Here is a 15,406-nt window from a genome sequence, read left to right as displayed (position 1 = left end):
TCCTGTCTTCATATATTTTATATTCTAATGGCAAAGACAGAAAATAGGCAGACAGATGATAGATAGATGATAGATAGATGACAGATAGATAGATAGATGACAGATAGATAGATAGATAGATGATAGATGATAGTAAAATTTCGGATAATGTTAAGGGATTTGGGGGTACACCGAGGTCATAGCCATGACTGTCAGAGGACAGAGTGGGGCCATGCGCACAGGGAGGCCACGCCGGGATCCGCGGAGGGGCTGCCGTGGCCAGGACACGGGACAGAGCTTCCTCGTTGGAGGCAAATTATGTACAGCACTGGAGCTCAAAGTGAAAAATCAAACCCAGAAGACATAAAAGAGGGGAGAATCCTGTCTCCTTTCCGCCAAGGCACATAGTTGGGGTCAAAGAATATATAATCATAGTTTGAAGCATAAGTTAATACCCGTCATTGGCTGTTTCTGCTGGCCCTACGTTTTTATTGCTAGAGATTGGATATTTATAGAGATTTCCTGTTAAAAGGGAGATATTTACAGACGTGAATGAAGATGAATGACAGATGAGGGAATGAATGAGACATAACATTTCTGTACACAGGCTGTGATCCAAAGCAGGGTTACAGGCCACCTATCCCCCGCCCCCAATGCCGGCCAACGGGAAGCGTGTGTGTCCCCCTGTTGCCCTTTTTCCTGTCCACACAGGGTAGACCCCACCCCCACCAGTCCCTTTGTGAAACCAAACTTTCCTAAGCTTCCTGTGCCGTCAGGAGACCAGGCATGGGTGCCAGTGGGAACTGGAGGCATTTAAGTGGCCTCCCGAATTTTTTGTTCCAACTCCCATGATGGATAAGACACAACCCTAGAACCTGGCCCGCTGGGGTTCAGGTGGCAGCATCCCCCTGGCAGCCTGTCCTGGGGTGGCACAGCCTGTCCAGCTACCTCACTGCCACCAAAGTTTCACCTAGTGTCCCCTGCTCTGGACAAACCACTTCCTTGTGGCTTGGAGGCCACATCTGGGCTCCAGGGCCCAATCCCAGCAGTAAGCGGGTCACCTCAGTCTTCATTCATTTAACTCTGTTATTTCACATGTAGAAATATACATATTTTTATTTTTATCAACTCAAGCCTTTCCTTTATGTAACTTCCTTAGATCATTATTTTCATATTTAAACAAAATATCCTTTAGGTAATTCTATAAAATTAATCCTGTTGTTTGAAGTTTTATTCAGCCAAGGTGAAAATAAGGAATGTGTTAATAAAATACCTGAGACTTTAAAAAATCTGCAAAAGATTTTCTCTCCCTCCTCACAAAATAGCCTCTCGCTGAGTAAACATGATGAAAAGCACACCCCTTTTCCTTTTATCTGGGACTCATAAGCTTATTGATTCATTATCTCTAGGATTTTATTAGATCAGAAAGAAAACTTACTTGGATTTGCATTTCTTCAAATATAATAGTTATTCTTCTGGGTTTGTGTATGGATTTTTATGGGGTGGGTTTCTTAGAGTTAAACATTCTATGAGAAGATGTATTCTTACTTTTTCATGTTGCTTTATTCTAAGTGAGGTCATAATGAACCATTGTTAAGCTCCGTTCCAGCACTAACCAGCTGCAAAGAAGTGCCTTCCATTATTTTTCTAATTATTGATTCTGAACCCTTTGTTCCAGTTATATCTTGACAAACTTCAGTGTCTTCTGCTTTTATCTATAGATCTGTAATTTTCTCTTGCAATTACTTCATCTTTTAGTCCTTCAAAGTTCCAGCTAAGTTACTTCACTTATCTTCAGTTGGTAAATCTCAGTGTTCTGTAAATACAAATTCTGCATTTTGCCACATCTATTAATGCTCCGATCTGTTCTGTTGTGGTTATAGCATCGTGGTTCTTAAATTCCCAGTCTTCCTTTTTTAATAAATTGCTATCCTGTGTCATCCATATGAGACTATTTCAGTCATTTCCTAGATAATGCTGGTGATTCTTTGACTGCTTTATTCCAGGATTAATGAAATTCTTTTGGAAACCTCAGCAGTTTATTCTCATATTTTATACAGTAAAACATCCTGTATGTTCCTCCATTATTGCTTTGTGTCTGCTTACTTTCCCTGGTGAGTTGGTTAATCTTTGTGACTGTACTGTAAGTATTCTAAATCTCAGACAATTTTAGTGGCATTTGATGGATTTTGCCTGAAGGATTTCATTTGTAATTTTAGTCTCTGCCGTCTTTACTCCCAAATTGCTTTTTTCCTGATTCTGTGGCTTTCCCTTTACTCCTTAAGAATCCTCACTAATTCGAAAAGATACCAGAGTATGTACCCCTATGTCCACTGCAGCATTATCTACATGGCCAAGATGTGGAAGCAACTTAGGTGTCCCCTGGTAGATGACCGGATAAAGAAGAAGTGGTACATACACACGATGGGATATTGTGCAGCAGCGAAAAACAATGAAATCTTGCCACCTGTGACGACATGGATGGACCTGGAGAGTATTATGCTAAGCGAAATAAGTCAGAGAGAGAAAGACAAATAACATACGATCTCACGTATAGGTGGAATTTAGAAACAAAACAAAACAAAAACAGACGCAGGGAAACAGAGATCAAAGGAACAGCCACCAGAAGGGACGGGATGGACGGACAGAGGGAAGGGGGAAGGGAACACAGTAAAAAATATCACGACAAGCTTACGCGTGACGCGATGACTAGAATTATTGGGGTGATCATATTGTAAGGTATAAAAATGGAGAATCGCGGTGTTGTACACCTGACACCACTATAGCCACTGTTATCATAAGATTGTACACCAGCTGTACTTTGACTGCATAACTGAGCATCAGCGCCCAAGGCAACACTTCTCCAGAGAAGCACAGTGCTCCTGAAATGAAGAAGGCGGTGTGCCGATGGAGCACTTTATCTGGAACACAGAGGAGAAAGGATTCATTTCTGGGTAAAGTTACAGCTAGGAATTGCTGTGTCAGAAGAGAGAGACAAAGCTCTCCTCGGTTGTGCAGACTTCCGAGGTTTGAAACAACAGAATCCGTTAAACCAGTGGCAGCATGTGGCCCGCCTGGCAGCACAACGCGGTCAGCTAGGCAGGGTGACGGTGACACCGCCACTGCTGAGGGAGCACCTGCCGGACACCCACAGGACACGTGCCTCGCCACGTGGGGGTGCCATATTTTTTAATTACAATGTATTGGGGTGACGATGTTTAGTAAGGTTACATAGGTTTCAGGTGTACAATTCTGTAATCCATCATCTATACATCACATTGTGTGCTCACCACCCGGAGCCAGTTCTCCTTCCATCACCATATATTTGACCCCCTTTACCCTCATCTGCCACCCCCTCCCCCCTTACCCTCTGGTAACCACTAAATTGTTGACTGTGTCTATGAGTTTTTGTTTCTTCGTTTGTTTATCTTGTTCCTTTTTTGCTTTCAGTTTTATATCCCACGTATCAGTGAAGTCATGTGGTTCTTGACTTTTTCTGTCTGACTTATTTCACTTAGCATGATAATCTCAGAGTCCATTTAATCCTGGAAACCCTGAGGGGAACCGAATGTCACTGGTTTCACAGGGCAGGGGCTGCGGGGGAGGTAAGCATTGTCCCCGAGGCCTCACCAGATGGCCGCGAAGCCTAGGGTCCCTCTGCGTTCAGGACAATGGCACTTGCTCCGATTTTGTGCTACTTTCCAGTGCGTAGGGCATGGGGTGGATCGATGTGTTAAATTCCTTTGGCTTAACTGAATCAGGTGAGATGGGCCCCTTGCTTGAATGGGCCCATCTTGACTGGCGTTTTTTGTTTTTTGTTTTTTCTCTCCCTGATATATTATGATTATGTAGTGTACTTCCTTTTTGTTTTTCAGAACAATGTTTTTATATTTGTTTTAAATTAGTACTTAAAAATTCAGTGTTACATCAGTGGCTGTTCTATCTGTGTATTTCTGTTTTCTCTATTTGAAAATTAAGAGTATATCAAAACAATTTTTGAAACAATTCTTCTGACAGTGTAACTTGTAACTACCAACGCTCTTGCAATTTTTACTTAATCAAGATTAGAAAGCTAAATTCTCTTTTCTCTTTTGCATACCTAAAAAAAAAGAAAACCCATCCAATTTTCCAAGTTATTGCCCCCATTTAAAGTTTATTGTATGCTTCTTTTCCTTAACTTTTCTGTCTGAAAAACTAGCACCTTCTGTTCTTAAACAAAAAAATCCTGAGAATAAATTGTACTAATTTGGACTACACTTAATTCAAGCACAGTTACTTATTTTGTTTGTTTGCCTTGTTGCCAATATTTTGGCAAGGCACTGAAGAGAGAAAAGTTTAATATCTACTAAAAATTATTGTAAAATGAACAAACCCATTTTGCACAAACTGGGGAGTGAAACTAGATTGGACATTGGATTGTGCTGTGGTTTTCCAGGAGGCTGGCGATAGGAAACAGACTCCAAGATACTTCTAGGGCATGTTTTGGGTGCTCCCAGCACCTGGGGTGAGAACCCCACCTTTAGTACAGGCGTCATCCCCGGAAATGTTCTGTGACCGCCGGTCTCAGAGCCTCCCCACCGACTCTCTCACACCTGAGGGTGACCTGTCCCCATACCCGCCTGCCACGGGCAGCGCTGCCTCCACTGGACAAGCTCACTGCACAGCAGCGACTCTGCAGCAGTTTAATTACCAGAGACTTGACAGCACTCTGTATGTAGGACGTGACCGCTACATCTTTATTATACCAATAGGTTAGATTGAATTTGGGGATCAGGAAAACAACAACAACAACAAAACCTTACAGTGGGCTAAACATGTCAAAAAAATACTTTAAAACTGAGTATTTTGAAGGAGAATGAAAAAGAAATGGAACTGAATTTCATAACCTCGACTTTTCTTCGTTTTCTTCATTCTATGTGAAGGTGGAAAGAAAAATCTAAGAAGCACTAACTCACGAGCCAGGAGCCCCCAGCTGGAGTTCTAAACCTTTCACTAAGAATTGCGGGGGAAGCCCCTGTCACCTCTGCTCCCATGTTCTTCTTCTGAGAGAGGAGTGTCAGGCTAGTAACAATTAAGTCCTGTTAGAGTCCATGTCCCCGTCGGTCACCTTCCACTGGGCCCTCACCGTATTCTTTGCTGAGGAAACTGGAGCAAACGCAGTTGAACTGCCTGAGGTCCGCGCCCGAGTGACAGCCCGCGGATGTCCCTGCTCCCCCACCACGTCGGCCTTTCCTGGACAGCGCCGGGATTGCTTTCATCCCACCACAGGGAAAGACTTGTATTTGTATGTGCATCAAATGAGCAACAGTTTTCTCTCCTGCAAAATCATGGGCATCTCCAGCGCCTGGCTGGGGCGCGTTAGCTGCGATTCTGGCGGCCTTTTCTAGCCCTTTCCTCATGTGCAGTGTCAGGAAGTGCGTGCTGGCCCTGGCTGCTAGATGGCGCTGCAGGGATGCGAGCGCTGGGGGACAGGGAAAACTCTGCTTCCTGTGTTCATTTCCTAGGGATGGCGTTCATACAACCTGTGTGTGTGTGTGTGCGCGCGCGTATGCAAGGAGATGTCTTATCAGGGTCATAGATGCACTATCCGTAGTGACAGAAGCTAAACAAGTTCACTTAATGTTTTGTCCTCCATTTAATTCCCTCCCGGCTCCCTTACAGAAAACTGAAGACCGATTAGGTAGGTAAACAGTGTGCGAACCATTTGTACCTAAACAGTAAACAATGTTATGTGCTGTCATTGAGAAATATTTATCAGTAACTGTTACATTCTATAAGTATTTTGCATCTATCAATACCCCTTGCGAGTTTTCAGTGTTTGAAGCCAAGAACTTTGTCCTTTTCGGTTATCTTCGTTTTTTATCTATCGTCAATAAGGAATCTTTATCTGTAAGAGTTAAAAATTCTATAATTACCTCGTGTTTATCCACATACCCTCTTGTAGACTCTAAGCTCTTCTGAAGGCCGGAACTTTGTCCATTTTCCCTCCGGCTTCACCCCAGCCCTGTGGCCTGCACAGAGGAGGCGTTCAGTAAACCCTAGGTGATGGCCTGATTGTCTCTGTCAGTGGGTGGAGCGGGCATGGTGTCTGCCCTATGGGGCTGACAGCGGAGGGTGTGAGGCAGCAGGTACAAGCAACAGCTTTCAAAAACCCCATATTATGAAGGGGATAGGCAGGATGGTGACAAAGACACTGACATCTTTGGCAGAATGGGCCAGGGAGGCACAGACGTGCAGAGGGAGGGATGGACGTCTGTCAGAACGGCTGCAGGGCCAATTCCAGGCAGAGACAACACGCGTGATTTAGAGGAACCACTTTGGCTAAATGTCACTGAATCATGCACAGTTTAAAACATGCTGCAGCATTACCCACAGTAGCCAAGTTATGGAAACAACCTCAGTGTCCATCAACAGACAGATGGATGGATAAAGAGAATGTGACATCTTTTTACAATGGAATATTATTCAGCCATAAAAAAGGAAACCTTGCCATTAGCAACAGCAGAGATACACCTGGTGGACATTATGCTGAGTGAAATAAGCCCGGAACAGAAAAAAACAAAACTGCATGATCTCACTTAGGTGTGGAATCTAAAAAAGCCAAATATTCATGTACAGAAGCAGAGAGCAGAATGATGGCTAGCGGGGACTGCGGCGAGGGACACGGGAGACGGTGGTCAAAGGGACAGTGTCACAGTTATGGAGGATGAGCAGACGCAGCATGGTGACCAGTCGATATTGGATCGATCTCTGGAAATCTGCTAAGAGGAGATTTCAGGCGCCCTGACCACACACAGAAATACGGTAACTGTGAGGACACGTCAGTTAGCTCGGCTGTAGTGATCGTTTCACTATGTACATCAAACCGCAGAGCAGCACACCTTAAATGCATACAATGTTTTATTAAAAACATGTTCCCCTGTCAACACCACTTTTCAGTGGCATCTCTGACTTGAACTGATTGAGAAATGATGGCCTGTTTCATTACACATGTGTATTTCTGTCGTCCAGTTGTATAGTGGCATGTTTCGGACACAGTAGAGGCTGTTTCCACGAGACCGGGTCTACATTTTCCCTTCTGATGGAGCGTGAGTGACATGGCGTGCACACAGTCCTTTACAGCAGCCCCTGACGATTTCCTTTGCCTTGGCTTGTAGGAGTTACAGGTGGCCCTTTTACACCCCTAATGAAAGTGCATTATGTGGGGAGACCCCCGCCCGAGCCTCGGGACAAGCCTGCCAGCCAGCGCCTTCTGGCCTCACTGGGTTAGCTTTGCTTCCTGTAGGCTGCACACATGTCACGACTGAGTACACTTGTCACAAAGGTCACGGGAACCTCCAGGGCTTCGTGATAATTCTTTAGTTGTTTTATTCTCTCCCTACTTGACCTGGTCACTTAGAAACCAACCCATGAGAAAGAAACAATGGAAAGAAAACCATGCTCAGGTACCAGGTATCGTGTGCAGTACTTAGAGTGGTTTGCATCAGCTGTCAATCTCTACACCGGTTTCAAATCAGATGGCTTAAATAATGTATTCATACGAACACAGCAATTTGAAAGAGTAGATTTTAAAAATAAATTATAATGTCATATCACTTATTTTAGTAGGAATTTCAAGTAGCAAAAGTCATGTATTCTGTGTTAGCAATGCAGGAAGGGCACCTGCTTAGAGCCTGCTCTGAACCGCTCACTTCCAATTGGGTGTGAGTCAGAGCCCGCCTTCCCCCTTCTGCCACTCATGTCTTTCCTTCCAGTTTGACAGACAGGCTTTTGATACTTTTGTACAAAGTTCTAGGGTTTCTGATTTATTCTGAACAGGATCCCATTAAAATATATCTCCAATATTGTGGATTGTGGGTTTTGTACTTTCTGTGTTTCCTCTCTCTCTCTCTCTCTCTCTCTCTCTCTCTCTCTCTCTCTCTTTCTCTCCCTCTCTCTCTCTCTGTTATTTATCTAATCTGTATTTCTATCTGTATCTATCATCTCAATCAGTTTCATGAATCTATCCTATCAATCATCTATCTATCTACTATTATCTATCATCTATCCATCTGTCTATTAGTCTATCTATCTATCTATCTATCTATCATCTATCCATCCATCCATCTATCCATCTATCTATCTATCCATTCATCCATCCATCCATCTATCTATCCATCATCTCTCCCTGTCACCAGGGTTCTTTACATCTCCAGCTCACTTTCCCCTTCACCACAATAGTAGTCATGAAAGGCAGCATTTGTTCTTTAGGTGAAAAGCCTCCTGTGCTTTACAGGGAGAAGCTCATGGAATTGTGCTGTTGGTGTGTGGGACACAAACTGGCCTTGTCCAGATGTCCAGGTGCTGACCATGAGGACAGTGCTCTTGGTAAAAACCAAACACGCCCAGGCTTTGCAAAATTAAATCTAGAAGACAGCTTTCCAGTCTCAGCAGGTCTTTTTCACATGTTAATATAACTAATTATGTGAAATCTGCATACATTACTCAAAGTATTTATTTCCTGTGTTCTGGGTTTCCTCAGAATCTAATTAACTACAATCCATGTTTCTTTTGCTTATATTGACTTATCTTTCCGTCATTCCGAATCCTGCAGATGCTAAATATTTCATAGATATTTGACTTAAAGCGTAATATGGGCTAATTTCACTTTTAGAGCTCATAATAAATCTCTTCGGAGTAATAGCAATTTTAAATCCCGTCAGTTTATAATTGAGGGCTCTCACATGTGTACTGTGGACCAGCAGCTTATAGTCATTTGGAATACCGTGGAATTACAGAGCGAAGTTAAAGCTGCACCTGGATACTTGCAGCGTTTGAAGTCACGGGATGTTGCTGTTGTGCTAACTCACTCTCTTTGCCCTCAATCTAGGTCATCAAGCTCGCCTTTGAGGAGTTTGAGCTGGAGCGAGGCTATGACACCCTGACGGTGGGCGATGCTGGGAGAGTGGGTGACACCAGGACAGTCTTGTATGTGTAAGTGTGCACGTTCGCTTCTCTTCCTCCCCTCATGCAGTTATGTGTGCAAACAGGGTGCCCCTTGAGATCCTGTGGCAGACGCCCAATGCTCACTCAGAAGTTTAATAAATGCCACATACCGTGATCTAGTGGTTTCCCGTGTGACGTCACACGAGGACTGATTGAGGGCAGTGTTGTATCTCTATGAATGTTTTTGCCCAAGTTGCTAAGAATTATGGCAAGAAATTAGAACTTGCAGAAGAGGAGAAAGTGGAAACGATGAGTTTCTCATCGCAAGTCCCGCCTCTCAGCCCCTCTCCTGTGCTCCCCTGGGGCAGTATAGTACCAGTGTTTCCAGCAGCACACACCTTTTTCTAGAATGGCGCCGTGACTCCAAAGCCGCTGCCTTCTGTCACACTACACTGGAAAAGCAGCAGGGGTTGTGGGGAAAGTGGTGTCGTCAGTCGCCGCATAGCTGTGCAGCTCAGTATCCAGAGTCCTGGTGAGCGCAGGCCAGCCTTCGTGCCGGGTGACATGCATCCCGCGTGATGCTTGCCGCTGGAGCCGCAGTCTGCCTGCTGCTGCCTTACCCTGGGCACCAGCTACCTCCAGATGCAGGGCCTGGAGGACAGGTCGGCCACTTTTTATGAGACCTGTTCCATCAAAATTAAAAATAAGATCCAGGGGTATCTTTGCTGGTTGGTATTTTCAGCAGAGAGAGAGGTGCCTGTGTGACTCGTCACCTCCTTTGCATGTTGCACAGATAGCATCACGTGGTGGCTCCTGAAACGACGGAGCCCCACACGGCTCTGGCCGGCGGAAGTCTCTGCAGACCGCCCCCCTGCTGTTCTTGGCCTCCGCAGCATTGCTCTGGTTCTCTGGTTGTTTGGGAGAAAGCTTGCTGCTGACTACTCCAACCCCTGGTTCTGCTAGAAAATAGAGTCCTCGCTATTGTACGCCTGCATTCTTTTGTTCAGTAGTTACTTTTGAGATCATTCATATTTTGAAAAGGGCCACAGCGGAAGATGCTGCCAGCGCCTTTGAAAATGAAGGGGCCCTCCCGCTGACCACATGGGGCACGTACTCCTTTTGTTTATTATATCATGGGCACCTTGCCCCATCACCACATGTCTCTGCCTGATCTCTTTATTGGTCTGTCACTACTAGCAATGATTGACATCGTGTTTCTGGCCCGTGACTTAGGATAATCGTTATAATAACAGCACTGGTAATATCGTAGCGAACATTTATCGATTATTTCTTAGTTACCACGCACTGAAAATGCCCAGCGCGTGTTATCTCCCTGACCCTCACTTTAATCCCCAGTTAGGGGTTAACACTATCCTCACCACACTCACGGTGGAGCTGAGGCTCAGATTCACCCCGTTCACAAACCCAGGGTGCATTTAAGCCCCAAAGTTCTGCCCCCGCCCCCATCACTGTGGTCCCTCCCCACGCGCCACGCGTGTGTGTTCATAAGCAGCTGTGCAGCCCTCGACCTTCAACGGGAACATTGTCATCACGTTTTCATGCCCTCAGGGAAACTTCCAGCAGAGGAGGCTCAGGGCTCAGGGCTGCCCTCACTTACACAGCTGTGCTTTTCCAGGTACCCCTAAAAGTGGCATCAGCTTACTCTTCCTGCCCGGTGCGCAAGGGTCTTTCCCCACCCCCTCACCGTAGTTGCTGCCTGTGCTGAGTCACCAACTAAAAGTGGCATTTATGTATGTGGCGGCCCTGGGGCCAGAAAGATGCAGCCTCTAGCTCCAGCGCTGCCATTAACTGCCTCTGTGACCCTGAGGGACGTCAGCTTACCTCTCTGTACCTCTACTCCCACGGCTATAAAATGTGTATAATAAACTTCCCTTGCCTGTGGTGGGGAGCAAACTGAAATAACGCATGTGAAAATCCTGGGGAGCTGAGAAATGTGGCCGACACGGAAAACCGTATCATCATCATCATAATGTCTAATTTAAGAAAGGGTGCCACTAAAACAAATGGGAGAAGCTTTCTAATAAACGCGAAATATAAAATATAAATGTAGCCACGTAAGGCCACGTGAAACCCCCGAGGCCGCCATTGAGGCTGGAAGCCACTCACCGCCGGTCCCTGCCACTGCGTGTTGTTCGGAGAGCGAGAGCCAGCTATGCATTACGTTGACATAAGTGTTATGAGAGCCTCCTCTCCATAGCTCAAATCTCTAAATGAGAAACGAAATAGCCAACTGAATCAAACTGAGGCACCCTTTGGGGAACATAATGCAATGAAGATCAGTTGGGCATTTAATCAGCTGCAGTAGAAGAAAAACCACCGATATAGTCCTTATACACAAAATTATAGGTAAAGAAAGAGCAGTCACAGCTAGCGTCTTCAAATAAACAGGTAATTTTAGAGAATACAGCACTGCACCTGTGTGTGTACTTATATGTCAGACAGTGTTCTCAGCATGAAGTTCGAAATTAATTAGAGAAATGACAGATGTGCCGGGGCAGTTATGCACCAGGCATCATATAGAACCACTCAATCTCATGATAGTACATACAGCAAATATTGGGTTGTCGGAAAACTCATGGCGCGTTTTTGCAACAAAAAACATAGAAAAAAATATGTCATGACTTTTCCGACAACCCAATAAGATATGTTAAGAATCTTTTTCATGGAAGGCTGGTATTCCTACCTCAGACTCGACATTTTGTGGGTGGCTTTGTTGGGCCGGGGGTGTACGGAATTCTATTTCGGTCTTGATTTCAGAAGAATTCTGCACCGTGACTTAGCCTAACTCACTCATCCTAAATCTGGTCTTAAAAATTCTAGTTTCTGTCAATGGCTTTATTTTCTTAACTTTCTTGGCAAAAAAGAGAATAATGTTAGGGGACTCTCTTAGTAGCCTGATCACCCGAAGAGGTGGTGAATTTGCTCAGGTTATTTTTACAGAATGACAGACTTAAGACAAGATTAAGCCCTTACCTAACAGAGCCCTGCTGAGGCCTCTGCAGGGACATACGTGGACAAGTCCCCATATCCAGGAGAATATCCAGAGAGGTGGCTCTCAGTGGCTCCCACGGCCTTGGCCGTTATGAGCAGCTGGTGACAGGAAGAGAGAACCCCACTTCAGGTGGTCCCGGGGTTGCGGGCGCAGGTCACAGGTTGCAGGGGTCTGTCTCTGGACGGGGATGAGCCGTCAGCATCAGGGAAGGGAGTCAGAGCAAAGCGGTGTTGCCTCTGCCTGACCGCGTCTGTGGGCCGGCCCCTAAGGGGCTCTTTCTTAGGGTTGGCCGATCGGTATTCTTGAAACTGCTTCTTCTAGAAGCTGCCGCAGCCCTGGTCAGACTGTCACCACCCCCCCCCCCCCCCCCCCCCCCCCCCCCCCGCTGATGCCCTGAGCTGAAGGGCATCGTCCTGTGGAAAGACCCTAAGAAAGCTGACACTGATATAATAACTACCGTGTGTGTTTATAGATCTCTATTATCAGGGGACTCCATCACTGTGCATTTCTAGCTCTTGGAGCAGTTTAGGTTAGGAAAACCTATGTAAGGGGAGCTGCTGAGGTGCTCTCCAGATGAAGTACGTCCGATGGCCCAGGCCCGACCCAATGCCGGGCCCTGTTCCCCACTGAAGCGTCATCCGCCACGAGCTGGCCTTTCTCTGCCCCTTTATCTGAGAGCTTTCTTGCTTGCTTCTTTGAAGACACATTTATTGACAGTCAGACATTGTAGGACTCAGGGGGAGGTAACAATGGGCTTTAGGGGGTGGTCCACCCATGGAGGAGAGGGGGCTGCCCAACCTGCATGACCCCGCTGGGGATGGTGAGCAGGGGACCACCCCTCCCTGGAGACCCTACAGCGCCTACATTCTCTGTCCCAACAACCCTGTCAGAGAAAGGAGCTGACCGCTGCACTGGCATTTTAGATTTGGGTTACAAGCTGTTTCTGGGGTGTCTGGAAAGCAAGCTGTCCTGGGATCTTGGGGGGCCCTGAGGAGTTGCCTTTGGAGGCAGCCTTCCTACAGAGAAAAAGCACAGGTCCCAAGGGGAGCACAGCACTCCTGCAGCCCCTGCAGCCCCTGCCGGATGTGGGGTGCGGGTACTGCCAGCGAACTTGGGGTCCAGACAAGCCGACTCATTTCCGAGCTGTTCTGCCAATTATATCACCGGTATTGACTCACTGGGGCTGTTTTCTCCCAGGAACCAAGACATGCATGCCTTTCTTCAGACGCTGCTCACCGCAGATCTCTTTTCCATGACCTGTCCCCCAAAGCATTTAAAGTTGTAGTGTGTGTGTTTGACATTAATTCTTTTTCGGGGGGATACGTGCATTTAAAACAACAAGGGCCGTGCATTTGCCTTTCAACAAACATTGCTCCCTGCGGCACGCCTTTCAGTGTAAAATCAAATGACGGATGAAACATAGTTCTAAAAGCTTAAAAGAGAGGGTGAAGAGAAGATATTCTATAATGCAGTTACTGTCTCTGCCCTGTTGTAACGAAACGTGCAGAATTCTGCAGTGTTCATAATTGTCTCAGAAATGGATCAATTACACTGATTTTTAGAAGAAATCGCTTTTTTCCCCTCGTTTCTCTGTTTGCACTTTGGCGATTTCTGATCTTAATCATACTCTCCCTCTTGCTCGCTTTGGGTTTATATTGCTCTGCTTTTTGTAGTTTCTTGAGGTTGGGATGTAGGTGATAGAAATGTACTTGAAAGGGAGAAGGAAAGAGGAGATGAACTGGCGCCTACGGAACCTGTCTTGTCTCGTGCCAGTCTGTGACAGGGGGATCATTTTCCTTTGCTGGGTGAAGACAAGGAGAGCTCTAACTCGTGGTCCTGTAACAGCAGGCGGCCTAACGATATCTGAACCCCAGGTCTTAATCCAGAGTGACCCCCGCTCGCTTTGGCCACCTAGCTGCCCCAATGGCAACATTTTGCAAATCTGTAATAAAACATCACAAGCAGGGGATGTACTTTAATAGAGTTCACCAACCTTAACTGAGATGTCCCCAGTTTTACTTGTATTCCTGTGTGTGTGTGTGTGTGTGTGTGTGTGTGTGTGTGAAGTTCTGTGTAATTTCATCACCACCAAGGCCAAGACATGGAAGATCTTCAACAGTACACATTTCACTCCGGCTGCCCTTTCATGGCGGCGGCGATCTCCGCCCCGCCAGCCCATGCCTGATTCTGACAGCCCCTGTCTGCATTCCACCTGTGAACTCGTCCTTGTAGCTGTGTCACATAGGGAATCGTGTGCTGTGTAATCTTTGGTGCTGGCCTTCGCCCACCCCGCGAAACCCTCAAGATGTGGCGTGCTCCGAGGGGCCCCTCCTGTCACTGCTGCGGCTCCTTCCTGGGTCTGGATGTGCCCCCACTGCCGGGCACCTGGCTGGCTTCCCGTGGGACCACGAGGAGTAAAGCCGCGGTGACCGTGTGTGTGCAGGTTTCAGTGTGGGCGGGAGTTTCCTTTCCTCTTGTGCAGACTCCCGGGAGTAGCTGCTGGATCGCCTGTGATTCCTGTGTGTTTTGTGCGAGACCACACGCGGGCCTGCCTTCCGGGGTCTGCGTGCTTTTCGTCCCCACCAGCAGGGTCTCAGTGGCCCGGTTTCTCATGTCCTCGCCAGCAAGTGGCCCGTAGCTGACTGTTTCTGCTCTAATCAGGACGGAGGGCATCTCAGCTGCATCTCCCTGAGGGCTGACAGGCTGAATATGTCTTCACAGCTTCTGTGCGGCCTGTCCTCCCTCTCTGATCTAGCCCTCATTGTCTCGTTGGATTGTTTGAGTTTTTACCATGAACTTTTGCACGTTCTGTGTGTTTTCCAGGTAATAGTTCTGGTAGATTATGTAGTTTGTGGGCATTTTCTCTGAGCCTGTTCCTGCTCTCCTTACCCTCTTTATATGGGTCTTTACAGAGCAGGGGTTTCTCATTTTGATGAGGTCCAATTTACGAACTTTTCTCTTTACAACTTGTGAATTGGGGTCAAGTCTAAGGGGACTTTGCCTTTTTTAGCTACTTAGTGTTTTTAGCTATTCTGAGCCTGTGACATTACATGTCCCTTGAGAATAACCTTGCATATATGTATAAAGACCTTGCTGGGACTTTGACAAAAATTGCATTTAACCGATGACCAATGGGGAGAGAACTGATGCATTTACTGTGTGTATTCTTCCAACATAACACAGTGTGTGTCCTGTCAGTTATCAGATGCTTTTTGTGCATCAACTAATATAACATTTTCCTTTTTTTTACTTTGTTCATATGGTGGATTATATGGATTGATTTTTGAATGTTGAACCAACCTTGCATAACTGGAGAAAGTTCCACTTTGTGGAGGACTTTAATTCCTATTACACATGATTAGATTCAGTGTTCTGGGCGTTTGTGGAGGACGTGCGTACCTGCGTTCATGAAACGTATTGGCCTGTAGTCCCTCCCTCCCTCCCTTCCTTCCTTCCTTCCTTCCTTCCTTCCTTCCTTCCTTCCTTCCT

At 46.2% G+C, this 15,406-nt stretch overlaps 1 protein-coding gene across 1 annotated transcript in view; it reads left to right on the top strand.

Annotated features, from left to right (window-relative positions):
• The window catches only part of CSMD1 (CUB and Sushi multiple domains 1), a 1,699,370-nt gene that overhangs the window by 1,260,542 nt on the left and 423,422 nt on the right, over positions 1 to 15,406 (top strand). The window contains exon 11 of the mRNA XM_019652695.1: positions 8,849 to 8,952. Coding sequence (XP_019508240.1) covers positions 8,849 to 8,952 — 104 coding nt within the window. The remainder of the gene's footprint in view (positions 1 to 8,848; positions 8,953 to 15,406) is intronic.

Source organism: Hipposideros armiger, unplaced genomic scaffold (assembly GCF_001890085.2).
Source record: "Hipposideros armiger isolate ML-2016 unplaced genomic scaffold, ASM189008v1 scaffold_185, whole genome shotgun sequence".
NCBI lineage: Eukaryota > Metazoa > Chordata > Mammalia > Chiroptera > Hipposideridae > Hipposideros > Hipposideros armiger.
The sequence above is the reverse complement of the archived record's forward strand: the minus strand, read 5'-3'. Positions and strand labels throughout refer to the sequence as shown.